The sequence below is a fragment of the Microcebus murinus genome, chromosome 5 (genome assembly GCF_040939455.1).
Source record: "Microcebus murinus isolate Inina chromosome 5, M.murinus_Inina_mat1.0, whole genome shotgun sequence".
Lineage (NCBI taxonomy): Eukaryota > Metazoa > Chordata > Mammalia > Primates > Cheirogaleidae > Microcebus > Microcebus murinus.
This window is the reverse complement of record NC_134108.1, coordinates 24,473,799-24,488,520: the sequence shown is the minus strand read 5'-3', so window position 1 is coordinate 24,488,520 and position 14,722 is coordinate 24,473,799. Positions and strand designations below refer to the sequence as shown.

At 41.2% G+C, this 14,722-nt stretch overlaps 1 protein-coding gene across 1 annotated transcript in view; it reads left to right on the top strand.

Moving 5' to 3' along the window:
• Positions 1-1,395: 1,395 nt before the first annotated feature.
• The window catches only part of ECT2L (epithelial cell transforming 2 like), a 90,069-nt gene continuing 76,742 nt past the window's right edge, over positions 1,396-14,722 (top strand). The window contains exons 1-3 of the mRNA XM_076002922.1: positions 1,396-1,433; positions 10,496-10,636; positions 11,786-11,898. Coding sequence (XP_075859037.1) covers positions 10,535-10,636; positions 11,786-11,898 — 215 coding nt within the window. The 5' untranslated portion in view covers positions 1,396-1,433; positions 10,496-10,534. The remainder of the gene's footprint in view (positions 1,434-10,495; positions 10,637-11,785; positions 11,899-14,722) is intronic.

Genomic DNA, 14,722 nt, shown 5'->3' with positions numbered 1-14,722 from the left:
AAGTCACAGAATTGTACACATCATTTGAAACTTTTCATTTGGGTTGACAGAATAGGGATTCTATAGGGAAAGTAGCACTCTGACTCTGGAGTCTGGCAGGACAAAAGGAAACTTTGTCATGTGTCATGTTTTTCTTGGATGGATTCTGAGATAAAGCAAAAGCTGTTTCCTGTGGGTTAGTGACAGAGCAGCAGATTGATCTTGTTTATTCACTTGGTTCATTTGTCCTTTGTGTTAAAGGACCCCATGTAGCAAATTTTAGTTTATCTAATTTGTATCTTTTCACACTCCTTACACATATGTATATTAAAGGCAACAAGTTAAAAATGAGGTACCTGGACTAGAATTTTAGGGCTGGGCTCAGTGATGCATGCGTATAGTCCCAGCTACTTGGGAGGATCTCTGAGCCCAGGAGTTTTCCAGGCTGAATTGTCCTATGATCCCATCTGTGAATAGTCACTGCACTCCAGCCTGGACAGCATAGAGAGACCCTCTCTCTTTTTTTTTTTTTAACTATTAGAATAAAATGTACTGTTTTATTACATAGATATTGCACATTCATTGTAGAAAAATTTGAATTACAGGTGATTTTTAAAAACCTACTACCAGAGCAAACCATTTAACCTATTTGCATACACACTTCCAGACTTCTTAAACATTTTTTTTTAAAGAAAAAAATAGATCACACTATTCATATGGTTTTCTTGGCTGCTTTTTGTACTTAAGGTATTGTGAACATCTTCCCATGGCGATAACTATTACTACAAAAGAAAAAAATGTAAAGGCTTTACAATAAATAATTGAAGGCATTTTGACCAGAACCATTTAGAGACTAATTTGGAAGGCCTTTTCTTTTTGTTTTTGTACCTCCTGTACAATGCTAAAATTGGCAATAACAAGTATTAAAAGTTTCTGAGGATTTACTGCAGATGAACATGATAGAGAATAAGACGCTCCACTTTTGCCATCACACGGCCTTAAAATTGCTGGCTTTATTTGATACCGAGCAAACGCTGGCTTCAGTGTCCAAGTCTCTTCTTGGACACTTCTCCCACAGCCTTGCGCCTGGCACCTCTGCTCCGCGCCTTGCAGGGCTACGGGGACCTGCAGTGACCCACCGGGGCCCAGGGAAGCTTTCTCCCGCCGCAGGTTCCCTGGAGGCTGGAAGAGGAGCCGGACTCGCCTAGCGGGACTCGCTGCGGCCGCGGAGAGGGGGGCGCGCGGCGCCCGCGGTGCCAGGCGCTCGGCTTTGGACGCTGCGGCGGGGAAGGTCAGCGCAGCGCGGGGCCGGACTGCAGGTCCGCGTTGTGGGTCCCCATGGAGACGGGGCTGTCCCTGCCCCACCCGTCTCGGGCTGCGGAGAGCTCTCTCGCGCTTTTCACTGCGCGTCCCAGCAGGAGACAGCCGCTGCCCTGCCCGGCCTCTCCCCGGAGGTAAAGCCCCTGGCTTCTCGGCCGCCCGGCGACAGCGCCTGGGTCCCTTAGTTTCCCTATGCGGCTCCAGACCGTAAGCAGCGCTGGGGCAGGGCGCCGGGCCCTCCCTCGATGTCCTGGAGGCCCTTCGCAGCTCCGTAGTTAATCAAAGGACCCTCGAGAGGCTCTGGGGAGAAACCAGCACAATCCACGCGGAGGATCAGGTTTGAGTTGGGCTGTGGCGTCGAAACTCTTACCTCCCCTAGAGCGCTCATGGGGGATGAAACTGAAGCGACGTTCTTGAGCATCTGGAAAACACTGATTTTCGGGGGACTCCATGAAAATGACCAACTCCCTCCCACTTCGCACCCTCTTTCCTACTTTGGGGTCCAGAAGTGTGGGGAGCAGGGTGTGGGCTGGGGGGGGGGGTTGAAGGAGAAATACAGAAAATGTGTGACTAAGGGTCGTGGTTGTAATTATAGCTGTAAGAGTGAATATGCTAAGACTTGATGCATAGGACAAATAAAACAGTGGTACTTTTCTGGACATTTATCTTTTTAAAAGCACTGACGCTGTGCTTATTAATGCACCTTGCCCTAAGAATCAGAACAGAATATCCTGACATCATCTGTATTAAAGCTCAGTGCAACCCTTGCCATTGTATCCAAGCCCGCTACACTGTTCTGCGGGGACTTGACACTTGTGCTCCTTGGGAACCTCAAAAATCATGTTCTAAAAACAGTGATGTTAGCGCGAGAAAGCAGAGGCTAAGGACTTGAAAGTTCTATAGCACCAATACAGTTTACTTTTCCTGAAAAGGAATTTAAATCGTGCAGTTCCTTTTTATTTGTTACAGCTTTAATTTTTTTTTTTTTTTTTAGCTTTAACCTTGTGAATCAGTGAGCACATCCAGCATTTGAAAATACCAGCACAAGTATGGTGTTTTCTATCACCACCTATGCTATCAATAGTGCAGATTTCCTCAAAACATGCATGCCATGGCTTTTATGATCCGTTGTGTATTTAATACATATTATAGACTGGGTTACATTTTTACATGCCCAGAGTGTGGGGGATTTAACTTAAGCGGAATTGTCTTTCATTTCTGATTTTTCACTAATCACACACACTTTTCCTGTGCTCTCGTTCTTTGCTGCAATCTTTAGAACCAGACAACCTCTTGGAAAGCATATTTAAGGAAGTAAATTTTAAATAATGAATGAATCATTGCACACCTTACATGTGTGAACTGCAGAAATAAACAAAGGTACATACCTCTGTGCCAAGGAACAATGTTTTGTTGTCATCTTCTAAGCCACGGTGCCCACTGTAGTGGGGCACGACCAGGCTAACTTGCATTTCTCAAGCTGTATAACCTTTGCAAACAGTAAACTTCCATCATGCCTTTTCCGATGTATCCCAGTGATGCTCTAGCTCTCTATATAGATTGGCAATTGCTTAGCCTTTGTATCCCTAATCTGGCTTTGGTTGTTATGAGGAGGGGAAAAAGTTTTCTCTCCACCCTCACGTACTTGCTCAACACAGCATTTCACCTCTGGTCACCAAAATGCGTGGAGATTTCTCCCCACTGACAACCAATTCTCCAGTGTCCACCAACTCAGTGTTGTATAATTTAACTCAATTCTGACACTATCTACCTGGAGCATCAGATCCCACAGGTTAAGGAAGGACTCAGTCCCACAAGACTGCCCACTGCTTCAGATGCCAATCACAATTCCCAGCTTGTGACCTGTGCTTCCGACTTACCAGCTCTAAATCCTGGTTGTCATGTTGACCCATTTATTGTAAAGAATATCACAAAGGACGCAGATGATAGTCAGATAGAAGAGATGCATAGGGCGAGGCACGTGAGAAGGGGTGGGGAGCTTCTGTGCCCCCTGCAGGCTCCCCACCCTCCAGGTAACCCCACATGTTCAGCCATTTGGAAACCCCCTGAACACTGTCCTTTTGGATTTTTATGGAGGATTCATTATGAAGGCATGATTCATGACTTTTTTTTTTTTTTTTTTTTTTTGAGGCAGAGTCTCACTCTGTTGCCCAGGCTAGAGTGAGTGCCACGGCGTCAGCCTAGCTCACAGCAACCTCAAACTCCTGGGCTTAAGTGATCCTCCTGCCTCAGCCTCCTGAGTAGCTGGGACTACAGGCATGCACCACCATGCCCGGGCTAATTTTTTCTATATATATTAGTTGGCCAATTAATTTCTTTCTATTTATAGCAGAGACAGGTCTCGCTCTTGCTCAGGCTGGTTTCAAACTCCTGAGCTCAAACGATCCACCCACCTCGGCCTCCCAGAGAGCTAGGATTACAGGTGTGAGCCACCACGCCCGGCCTATGTAGGCATGATTGATTATATCATTGGTTATTGGCGATCAACTCAACCTTCAGCCCCTCTCCCCTCCTCAACGACAGGGAATGAAAGTTCTAAGTCTCTAATCACACAGTTGGTTACCCTGGCAGCCACCCCCCACCCTGAAGTTATCTAGGGGCCCATCAAGAGTCACCCCTTTAGAACAAAAGATGTTGCTATCCCTCAGGAAATTCCTAGGGATTTAGGAGCTCTGTGTCAGGAACTGGGGTCAAAGACCAAATGTTAGGACAAAAGATTTTCTGAGCACCCCTGTCTACAAGGGTTTTAGGAGTTCTATGTCAGGAATAGGGGCAGAGATTAATAAACATATTTCTTATTATTTTACAGTATCACAGATTGTCACATGACAGGCTTCTCCTTTTTTCCCCCAAAGGATAGAAGTGCTAATGTCAGTTGCCAAGTTCCTCATCAATATGTCAGTTGTGCAGGACAGTCGGCCATGACACAGAAATTGCTTTCCCAAATAAATCCATAGCGGTCTTATGTCCAGTCCAAGTTACACTCACACTTTGGGAAAAATCCAGAACAATTTTTAAACTTGATAGTTACTTGACAGTTACTACCTGTGTGAGCTTGGGTGATTTTCTTTACCACATTTTTTCTCTTTTGTCATCCAACTCTCAGGATGAATATGAAGGTTCGACTAGCTAGTCTATAGGGAAGAGATTTACTAGTGCAGGGCCAGTGTAGACACTCAACCAAAAATTAAGATATTCGATTTTGTGTCACCACTGTAACAATTTATCAACTCGTGTGATTTATTACATTTATGACACATCCCCCTTCCCATTTTGATTTTGATACTTGTATGTTTGTTGGATCCAGTTACAAATGAGAAGAGCCACAGATTTGGGTTTCCTATTTTATTCCCTTCTTTCAGAAAACTTTAGAAACAGTTAGGGCCCTTGTTTTACAGAGTAAAGTAACTAAGAGGCTTCCAGTTTGCATCACCCCTCTGGAGTTTCAATTCACAGGCAAAAACTGGGCTGTAAGTGAGACGGCAGCTGGCACCTTTATTTTTCCAGCAGTGATATGGCACTTTGTAGAGAATAAGACAATTCCTAAATGACCAAGGAAGAACTTCATGATGCAATATTTTGGCTTTTGGAGAAACGACACATTGGAAAAAAATGGATGAGAATTTGGTTTTATACACCTAAGCTTTGAGTCTCTCTTGGTATTAGAAGATATTGGTGGCTGCCATATTGTAAACATGATTCACAATAAGTTTTCTTGCCTCAGAGTGAATTCTCATCCCACATGAGTACCTTAAAGTATTTCCTTTTTAAAATATTTGCTGATGTCATGAAAGAATAGTCTGTCATATCTACATATTAATTCAATTCTAAGCTTATTTTTATCATATGACTCATTTAACATAATGATGGAAATTGCTAACAAGACCATCACACAAGTTGATAAATTGTTACAGTCTTGATACAGTTGTCAAATCCTAATAATCAGTGAAGGAACTTGGTTTTATTTCTGTTAACTTGCTTTTTAGCCCCTGAATACAGAAAATTGGTAAATACATGTCTTAGTTTGTGCCGCTATAATGAAATACCTGAGACTGGGTAAAAAAACAAAACAAAACAAAAACAAAAACAAAAACAAAAACAAAAACAAAAACCCCAGAAATTGATTTCTTATAGTTCTGAAGGCTGGAAAGTCCAAGATCAAGGAGCCAGCAGGTCCAGCTGTCTGGTGAGGGCTGCTGTCTGCTTCCAAGATGGTGCCTTGTTGCTGCATCCTCCAAGGGGAGTACTCTGCCCTCACAGGGCAGAAAGCAGAAGGGCAAGTGAGTTGAATGATGTGTGAGGCCTTATAAGGGCCTGAGTCTCATCACAAGGGAAGGAACCCTCATGACCTAATTACCTCTTAAAAGCTACACCTCTTAATACCATAACATTGGCCATTAAGTTTCAACACCTGAATTTTGAAGGAGACACATTCAAATCATAGCAATATGAACATTTATTCATTTATTCATTCAGCAAACACTTGCCAAGTGCCTACTCTGTGGCAGATGCTATTGTGGTAGGCAGCTTCTAAAATGGTTTCCAATGACCCCATAGTCCTGCTATTTATGCTTTTGCGAATTCCTGCCCTTAAAGGTGGGCTGGACTTACTTCTAATGCAGACATTGGCAAACTTTTTTAGTAAAGGTCTAAATAATAGATACTTTTTGCTTTGTAGGCCATGTTAACTTTCTCCCCATTACTCAATTTTGTTGAGATGAATAAATGAGATTGGCTATTACTACATGAATGAATGAGATTGGCTATGTTCCAATAAAACTTTATAAAATCAGGTGGTGGACCAGATATGGTCTGCTGACCTTGTTTTCAGACCCCTGTTCGGAGTAATCAAAAAGTGATAGTGTGGCCGCAGGGTACAGTGGCTCACGCATGTAATCCTAGCACTTTGGGAGGCCAAGGCAGGAGGATCACTTGAGGCCAAGAATTTGAGACTAGCCTGAGCAACATATTGAGACCCTGTCTCTATAAAAAATAGAAAAATTGGCTGGATGTGATGGTGCACGCCTGTAGTCCCAGCTGCTTGGGAGGCTGAGGCAGGAGGATCACTTGAGTCTGGGAGTTTAAGTTGCACAAAGACTCTGACACCCATCTTGCCTGCCCTCTCTGGCTCTCTCACTTGTGCACTTGGGTGGAAATGAGCTGCCATTTTGTCAGTTAAGTTATACAGAAGCCCACATAGGGGAGATGCCTCAGGCCAACAGCCAACAAGGAACCTAGGCCCTCATTCCAACAGTCTGGGATGAACTGGATCCTGCCAACAACCACTTATGTGAGCGTGAAAGTCAGTTCTTCCCTGGTCCAGCTCTGGGACAACTACAGCCCCAGCTAACACTTGGATTGTGAGAGACCCTGAGCTGGGGGACCCAGCTAAGTGATGATGACTAGAATCCTGACTCATAGAAACTGTGAGATAATGAATGCTTGTTATTTTAAGCCGCTGAGGTTTGGGACAATTTGTTACACAGTATTAGATAAATCCTATGATAACCTCACTAGATAATCAATACATACTATGATAGGCTCCATATAACAATGAACAAGGAAAAATGCTGCATATTATTTTCTCCTCTTGGAGATTCATTGTGAACATTAGCATATTAAAACTTTCAAAACATCCTACAGAAAACAAGCAGGTTTAATTTTTGTTCAATCAATAATTTTCTTAGATTTCAATTTCTTGAGCAAAGAATAAGAAATATAAGACAAAAAATTTTCCAATCATATCTAATCACAGACCCTGTTTTCTGGGAAAATATCTATTAATGTCTTATGGAACTACCCTTTGGAGGAATATAAAATGCTAGAATGAGAAAAGAAATCATTCTACTAGAGAAGTAGTGATTGCCAATCTGCCATTTCTCTCTGGGCTGAACAGCTAGTGAGACAAATTGACATCTTACATAATGAAAATAACCTTGTGGGAATTTATACATAGGTATGTGCACACAATGCACTGTACCAGCTCACATATTTAAGCTCAGCAGAGACAGCAGTTATTCTTTTTGTCATGCTCGGTTCATTATGTAACTCGGTAATCCCTTAACACAGAGGATCAGAACAATTTTGAGAACTTGCTGAGTAAAAAAGGGTGTATGTTGGCTCTTGGAGGGATTTCACATACCAGCAGCTGGGCATCTTATGAAACTAAGAATTTGTTTTGATTTAACGTTGATTCAGAAGGAGGTATTTAATTTCCCACATTGCCTTGAGGTTTTTATCTGAACAACACATTATTATAAAGCAGTTTGCCAAGACACATCCCCACCTTGCTTACACTTGAGGAAACTGAGGCTCAGATACTAAATTCCTTGTAAACCTTTAATCTGGGGAAGTCAGAGCAGGGATTCAAATCTGGCACTGACTATGTCATGCTGCTCTTCTGTAACATTTCTAAAATTGCTCCTAATATGGCACATGCCTTCCTAGTATGTTCATTTGAAAATGTGCTTCTCTCTCATAGAAGTGTAATAAGAGTAAGAGGCACTGCAAATGTTTGTCTTATTCTGGAATTCCTCTGACTCTTTAATAGTTTCTTCAGCTACTCCAGGCCCTGCTGTACTTTCTCTTCTTGGGATTTATAGCAACAGAGGATTGCTTAGAAACTTAGATGTTTCTGGTGCTTGGACCCCAGCTAGAGTAGCACCGACAAGAGGTCATCTATCTTGAGCTTGACTATCTCCATTAATGGACAGAATCTTCTGAGACAACCAGAGCTGGGAAGTGATTTTTTCCCCACTTATATTGAGCCAAAATGTTCCTCCCTGACATCATCCACTGTTCTTAATTTTGTCCTCTAGGCATTCACAAACCATGTGTAACTGATTTTACGTATATGAAAAGCCTTTAGATAGTTGGTGTGTGTGTGTGTAGTGTGAGAAAGGGCCCCAATTTCTTTTCTATTTTTCTAAAAACAGATAATCTGTTTTCTATAAACGGAAAAAATCCATCTCTTCCTTTCAATCTGTCATTTAACAAGTGCCCATGTACACCTGGGTCTGTTTTGGAGTTTCCTTTCTGTTGCACTGGTTTAGTTGTCTGTCCCCAAACTGATGCCACATCATCTTATTACCACAGCTTTATAGTAAATCTTTTATTATTTTTTTTTTTATTTTTTGAAACAGTCTCGCTTTGTTGTCCAGGCTAGAGCGAGTACCATGACGTCAGCCTAGCTCACAGCAACCTCAAACTCTTGGACTCAAGCAATCCTGCTGCCTCAGCCTCCCAAGTAGCTGGGACTACAGGCATGCACCACCATGCCCAGCTAATTTTTTCTATATATATTAGTTGGCCAATTAATTTCTTTCTATTTATACTAGAGCCGGGGTCTCACTCTTGCTCAGGCTGGTTTTGAACTCCTGACCTCAATCAATCCGCCCGCCTCGGCCTCCCAGAGTGCTAGGATTACAGGCGTGAGCCACCACGCTCGGCCATATAGTAAATCTTAACATCTAGAAACACATCTCCCTTCTTTGTTCTTCCAGATTGTCTTGACTGTTTTTGGCCCTTTAAACTTCCATAAATATTTAAGAATCAGCTTTGAAGTTACACACACACACACACACACACACACACACACACACACACACACAACCCTCACAATATCTCCTTTTTAAAAAATGAGATTGCATTGAATCTATAGATCAAGTTGAGAGAATTAATGTCTCACTCTACTGAGCACTTTAATCCATTAATAAGTCATATCTCTCCATTTATTTAGGTCTTTAAAATATTTTAATAAAGTTTACACTTTCATTTTTTTTCTAGCTACTTAATAGTTTTGATGTTATCATAAATGATATAACTTTACAAACTTCTTTTTTTTATTTCTTTTTTGTGTACTATTTCTGGATTGAACAAACTTCTTTTTTATATATATTTTTTTATTTCAGCATATTATGGGGTACAGATTTTAAGTTTTCAATAAATGCCCATTCCCCTCCCCTCCCCCACAAGTCTGAGTCTCCAGCATGACCATCCCCCAGATGGTGCACATCTCACTCATTATGTATGTATATACCCGCCCCCCTCCCTCCTCTCCCCTCCCACCTGCCCAATACCCTATTACTGTAGTACCTATGTGACCACTTAGGTGCTTGAACAAACTTCTTGATTGAAATAGAGGCTATAGAAAAATATGCAAATCAGGAGTGTAGAGCTCAGTGAATCATAGAGAGAAGAGAAGTGTGGGCTCCCACCCTAGGTCAGGATTAGCACCCAGATCACCTCTCACGTCCTCTCCCCATCACTACTCTCCCTTTCCTCCAGGGTAAACTCTATCCTGACTTCTAACACTACAGTGTAGAACTTTGTGTAAATGAAACCATACAAAATATATTATTTTGTTTCCAGCTACTTTTGTTTAATGTGGTATGTGTCTGATTCATCCCTATGGTTGTGTAGCAGCAGATTATTCATTTCATTGATGGATGGTATTCTATTACATGCACAGTATATTTATCTGTTCAACTATTGATGGATGCTTGGGCTGTTTCTAGTTTGGAGCTATCCAATGCAGTTGACAATATTCTTGTTGATATATTTTCGTCCACAAGTGTACTTCTTCTGTTGGATCCAGTTTGGCATTATTCAGGAAATAATACCAATAAGTTTGGGCTAGAATATTGAATGTCAAGAGACCATATAGATAAAAGCTGAGCCAGCCCCCAAATGTTTCAGCCACCCCAGTCAAAGTAGCAGATGTAGGAATGAAGTCGTCTTAGATATTTCAGTTCCAACAGAGCTCCCTCCCAGGTGAATGGAACCACATGAGTCACTCCAGCCTACAAAACATGAAGCAGAAAAACTGCCCATCTGAGGCCAGCAAACCCAATGAATTGTGAAAAATAATAAATAATTCCTGATTAAAGCTACTAAATTTTGGGATGGTTTTGTTCTCCAGTACAGACTGATAAACCATGTGTTGATGAGCATCCAAAATTCTTACTTACAGCTGGAGTTCATAGGTATATTTGTATGGCTTATTATATATATATATTTATAAGCATACACATACACATATATATAAATTATTATAATTCTATATATATCTATGTGTTATATATATGAATTACTGTAATTGTATAATTCTTATAAGGACAACTTCAGTATATTGGATATTTGTAGGTGATCTTAATTATACATCTATTGAAATAAGCCTATAGTTCCTACAAGTAGAAGAAAATAATTTGCTGAGATGCTAGCTGGGGATTCTTCCCGGAAAAGCCTGGAAGCGGAGAGCTACCGTACCAGATTCAGTGCCTGGACGCCTATTAGCAACAAGTCATTAAATAAACAGGTGAGTTACATATTCTGGAATAAAACTACATTTATTTGTAAGGTTAATTTTAGTGTGATGTATTAGGTCTCATGTTGCTATGTTTTTAAAGAAAACTCTAAAGAATTTAGTTTTTGAGTCAGTTTAAACAAAAGAAACCTAGCTTTGTCTATCCCAGAGACAGTCTCTCCTCACCCCAGTCCCCAGCTCCTGCCTCATGGACAGTTCCAGATCTGCATCCTTTACACCTCTGTACCTCCAGACACCAAATAGAGACCTTGGAAATACACAAGGGTTACTGTCGTAGGGAAAAAAGATGACAGGAAGGTGCTTTTAATGGTGGTGGTGGTGTGGGAGTGTTCATGCCTGACTCCATGTGTGTTTCTGTAATCCTCTCTCCCCTCCTGTGCCAAGCGCACGGTTCCACATGGCCTGGAGATGCCACTCCTACTTTCAGGTAATGCAGGACGTCATCATTCCGTGGCTTAGGGCAGTTCTTGCAGTGGAGAAGGCAAACTGGTTTCTCGGAGCTCTCATGGGCTCAGTCTCGTTCACAGGGGAAGGAGACTAGACAGGGTGAGGGCTAAAGCCTGACGTATAAGACAGTGAGTTTGTCTATGTCTACCCGATCAAAGTTGGACTGAATCCCAAGTCTGGGGACTCTGGTCCTTGGGGTATGTCTTCCGGGGAGACACCACTAACAATGGCTATTTAGCAATACTTATTAACTTCCAGCTCAGAGGTGCCATGAAGATCCATGATTAGTGAATCATACCTATTTCAATAGGTCCTGTTTTCACAGTTAAATGAGTGGATAGCCGGCGTGTGTTTTCAAGATGAAATGTATGCACTGTTTCCCTAGGCCTCCTTAGCCTAGGTAGAAACAAGAGCCAGGAATAACCTCTTTGTTTTTCAGAGGCCCTCCGTAATTACATCCCCGCCAGTGTTTCCCACCAGCCCACCCAACAAGTCTGGGCTCGCTGGTATCCCTGGGTAAAAATAGTTTAAACTGAAAGGAGAGACCCCGACTACATATGTGAAAGCGCTTTGCGAGTGTAGTACAATATGCAAATATTAGTTCTGAGGTTGCTGGTAGATCGTCTAAAGATTGTTTAGCAACGAAGAACATGCTGAGCTGTACAGTGATATGTCATTTTTTCCCTCTTACAGCTTTTTCAGGAAAGAGTTGCTCTTATAAGTCATTGGTTTGATCTCTGGACTGACAAGCAACGTCAAGAATTCTTATTCACGATTTTTTTACGATGCAGTAAATCACAGTTAAGGTAAATGTAGCCTAATGATGTCATTTTCATTGGTTCTTAAAGAAAATAAAATATGATAAAATTTTATATAACCTTTAAGGGTTTATATATTTTTTTTCCTAGGGAAAAAAAAGCAATTGATATTTTAAGATTTATAAACAGACTCTGCTTCCTGGAGGCTGAAGTGGAGCCGCTGTGGGGGGCTTTACAACCTTCTTATTATTGTGGGACTGTCTCTTTTTGGCAAAAACTTGTCAATGGCTTCAGCCAATGACTTTTTAACACCCTCTTAAGATATTAATTTCTCCTGGAAACTATAAGACAGGCGATATATTCCAAATAAATATCTGGGACATAGGTAGGCACTCTGTAAATAATCATTAAATAAATGGATAGATCTGAAAAATATATGACAAGTGACAATAGTAGCAACATTTAGGAATGTGGGCAAGACTTGTACAGTGGTGGTCTGGGATTGCCAAGGGCTTCTTGTTCTTATTCTTTCCCCTCCCTCACTTTATGTCTGTAATTTACTCCAAAATACCCAGCATAGACATTTGTTGGTTGAAATGACACCCAGGGGCATTTCGTGTTCTGATCAGGAATTAATGGATTAATGACTCCAGGGATCGTTAGCTAGCTCTAGACTGGAAATGTCACAAAACCTCAGTTTATCAGATACTTTGCTAATTAGCATAGCAAATATCAGACATTAATTATTATCAGAGCAACCAGTGGCTTGTTAACGAGCCTGATGAATGCTAGAAACCGACGCTGGTTGGTGAAATTAAAGGTATTTGTAATGTGTGGACTGACCAAAATATTCCAGAGGGCCCTCCAGCCATGCCCGGACCTGAGTGGAAGACTCCAGCTAGGCTGGTGCCAGGTGCCTGAAAGAAAGGTTTCCCAGGCTTCCTCCCCAAATAGGTGGCCTTGTGTCAGTCTAGGGGATTTCTAGTATCCTGAGGCCAGCAATGAGGGTAATAACAAAACGCTATTACATCGTCCTTTCTCCATTGAATGAACTCTCACCCTGAGCAGAGAGAGCTGGGACTTCATCGAGCTTACAGAGGAGACCGTATGAAGCGGCTTATTTACTAATGTTTGTTTAGGGAAACTTCAGGTGTTCACTAGAACCTGGGGGTGAGGTAGCTAACCTTTCAATTTCTTAGGAAGTTACCAAAAAGGATCTGAGAATTGTGCATGACCAAATTGGCTTGTTTTCGCTTACAATACCTACCTTCCACTCTTTCTTACCCTTTTCCCTACCCCTTTGATGGGCCATTTCTGCTCTCCTGCCCCTTGTCAGCTACTTCTGCATCCGTGGCTGCAAAGCAGATCGTTGATGTTCTCTCCCTGAGGGAGTCACTGGCAGGAGACAGGCACCTTGCTGGCTCTGTTGACAGAGGCTGCAAAGACAGGCCACAGAAAAACAAACCCTTCAGTCAGTGTTTAAGAATCAAGCGGAAGGGGCAGTTTAGGATAGTCATTGTCTGTGTTTCCTTTTACTCCAACTTTGCAGCTTTCAAGCTAAGAAAATAATAGACCAAACCTCATATTTATAACCGTTTTGTGCATCATATTCTAGGCTCGTGTACCATAAACCAGGCAATTTTTGTTGTTGACCACTGGAGGTCATTAGAGATCTTGTGGTATAATTTGAGGCAGCTTAACCTTAGGCCTGACATTTTTGTAACTGGAAATTGCATCCTTTGTCTAGTACTGAATTCTTCCTGTGGAGCAAAAATATGACACTAACCTGTTCAATGAAATCACTTTGCTTTTTTCAATAGTGTACAATTCAGTGGTTTTAGTACATTCGCAGAGTCGTGTAATCATCACCACAATCTAAATTGAGAACCCAGTTTCAATCACCTCCAAAAGAACCCCCCTACCCATTAGCAGTAACTCCCCAACTGCATCTCCCTGATCTGAGGAAATAGTAATCTACTTTCTGTCTCTATAAATTTGCTTATTCTGGACTCTTCATATAAAGAGAATCATACAGTACATGATCTTTTGTGACTGGCTTCTTCCACGTATTATAAGCTTCTCAAGGTTCATCCATTTTATGGCATGTATAAGTATTTCTTTCCTTTTTATTGCCAACTAATATTTCATTGTATGGATATACCATATTTGTCAGTTGATGGACATGTGGGCTGTTTCCCCATTTGGGTTATTGTAAATGCTACTGCTATGAACATCTGTATTCAAGCTTTTGTATATGGATGCTTTTATTTCTCATAGGTATATATTTAGGAGTGGATTGCCAGTGGTAACAGTGCAATCACCTTTTAATTATTAACAGTTTCTTTTGAATCATGTTTATTTTTGTAATCTCTCTTCCCCCATAACTATGAATAATAAGCTTGCTAATAAATGAGAGAAATTAGCATTGCTTGAATGCTTCAAATCTTTATAGGTAAGCTGAGCTGTATTTGTGCAATACCTTTTTTCAAGGCAGAGAAGCCATTGTTTTAGATGTTATCCTTTATGATTTTCAAATACTTTTGTTTTAATTCAGGCAGTTACAGTTATAAACAGGGTATTGCAATATTGGTGGAAAATATGTCATCATTATTTTCTTTAAAAGTTTCTTCTTAACCTCTATGAGATATATTCAAATATCTAAGAGTTTTCTGTCCTAGTATTCTCTATTATTAAGTATTAAGGTGATTTCTTAAATGGGATTTTATGATATTTAAGACTTTTTTTTTAAAGGTTCAGCCTCTTAAATCATCTTTCTGGCAAATTCTTCTTTTCACCCCAGCGTAAATGTCGCCTCTCCTGGGAAGACTTCTGTGTTCATCTTTCATGCCTCAATCGTGGCTTTCTCCCAGTA